Below are 1,793 nucleotides of genomic sequence, written 5' to 3' on the forward strand. Positions count from 1 at the left end.
AGAACCCCATTCTCATCGATTATCAAGCACTTTGATTTCTCGAGTTTTGGAGTCCAAGTGGTGCCAAAAATGTGATCAACGTTGATGAACATACCCCTAAAGATGATAAAGATGATGAAACAGAAGCAGTTTCCATGATGACAATAGTCCAGGAAATCAAGAAACTCGATGAAAAATTCGAAAAAAATACCTCGAGTCCCTGCCAGCATGGAGGAAGCTGCCCCTGAAAGCTATACTGACTCACCTTTCATAGACGAGATAGCTAAAGTGGATCTTCCCAAAAAATTTGTGATTCCATCCATGAGGACCTATGATGGGACCTCGGATCCACAAAACCATGTGGCCTTCTACAAGCAAAAAATGTTGGCTGCATCTATTCCTAGTGAGTTTAGGCAGGTTTGCATGTGCAAAGGATTTGAAACAACACTGACCGGTCCTGCACTGTAGTGGTATATCAACCTGCCAAATGGAAGTATCAAATCCTTTGTTGACCTGATCAACACATTCAACCAGCAGTTCGCAAGTAGCAGGGAGTTGGAGAAACGTTCCAGTGACATGTACAGGATTACCCAGATACCAGATGAGACCCTCAGAGTCTTTCTTGCAAGATTCAACAAGGAGAAAGTATCCCTGTCATTCCACCGCCAGCATGGAACAGTAGTGGAAGCATTCAAGCAGGGATTACTACCCAATAGTTATCTCTATGGTGAACTGGCCAAGTATCCCTGTCATTCCTTCGAAGACGTCCAGGCAAAGACGCTTGCCTATATCAGGCTAGAGGAAGAGAAGAGTTATAAGGTTGGAGGACCCTGCAATGCAAAAGACTATGATAAGTCGAACAGAAAGAGCACCAGCAGGAGCAATAACTACAGGAGTGGCCCATATACTAGTCCTGATCAGTCAGAAGTCAACCTAGTGCAAGAACAACAAGGTAAGGCTAAAGTTCATACACCTATCTCTGAACATAACTTCTGTGTTGACCTTGCAGGTATGATCCAGCGAATGGATAACATGGGACCAGTGGTTGGGTGGCCTAGAAAGTCAGACGATCTAAATCAAAGGAAGGACCATACCAAGTGGTGTGAATTTCGCATGGATATAGGGCATACAACGGAGGATTGATTTACTCTCAGGAAAGATGTGGCCTACCTGTGAAAGGCAGGATACCTCAAAGATCTGATCAAAGCCAGAGACAGGTAAGAAGATCTCGGTAGAGTCAATCAGGAGCAAAAGCAGGAACATAATCTCCCTCCAGCACCTTCACTCTATGAAGTAAAATTCATAAATGGCGGATTAGAGATTTGTGGCCTGACCAGTTCAGTAGCAAAAAAGATAGCCATGACTCCTCAAACTAAGTCACCCTGCAAGCCTGGCAAGATACCACCTATCATGTTCAGTGAATGTGATCTGATGGGCATCCCTGACCTACATCATGATGGCCTGGTGATCTCCATGCAAGTTGGAACTGCCAACGTGACGAGAATCTTGGTAGACAGAGGCGGCTCAGTGAACCTAATCATGCTGGACATACTCAAAGCCATGAAGATCAGCGAGGATCAAATCACCAAGAAGTCTAGTGTCTTGGTAGGTTTCAGCGGTGAGACGAAGAATACATTGGGAGAGATCTCTCTCCCTACCTATACCGAAGGCGTTGCATCCTATGAAAGATTTGGAGTTCTAGACTGTCTATCCTTTTACAATGTCATTCTGGGCAGGCCCTGGATTCACAATGTCAAGGTTGTCCCCTCTACTTATCAATAGTGTATCAAGATACCAACAGACTGGGGAGTGGC

At 44.8% G+C, this 1,793-nt stretch overlaps 1 protein-coding gene across 1 annotated transcript; it reads left to right on the forward strand.

The window, feature by feature from the left end:
* The first annotated feature begins 207 nt into the window (after positions 1-207).
* LOC141620273 (uncharacterized) lies at positions 208-1,122 on the forward strand. Its single transcript, XM_074437190.1, has 3 exons — positions 208-396; positions 448-931; positions 989-1,122. Exons 1-3 carry the CDS (start codon positions 208-210, stop codon positions 1,120-1,122), a joined length of 807 nt encoding a protein of 268 aa, XP_074293291.1.
* Positions 1,123-1,793: the final 671 nt, after the last annotated feature.

The sequence above is a fragment of the Silene latifolia genome, chromosome X, assembly GCF_048544455.1.
Source record: "Silene latifolia isolate original U9 population chromosome X, ASM4854445v1, whole genome shotgun sequence".
Lineage (NCBI taxonomy): Eukaryota > Viridiplantae > Streptophyta > Magnoliopsida > Caryophyllales > Caryophyllaceae > Silene > Silene latifolia.

Excerpts from the sequence above, each read along its gene's own strand:
- LOC141620273 (XM_074437190.1), top strand. The coding sequence starts at position 208 with ATGGAGGAAGCTGCCCCTGAAAGCTATACTGACTCACCTTTCATAGAC. Across the intron at positions 397-447 it reads TTCCTAGTGAGTTTAGGCAG|TGGTATATCAACCTGCCAAA; the intron begins GTTTGCATGTGC and ends CCTGCACTGTAG. Across the intron at positions 932-988 it reads CCTAGTGCAAGAACAACAAG|GTATGATCCAGCGAATGGAT; the intron begins GTAAGGCTAAAG and ends TTGACCTTGCAG.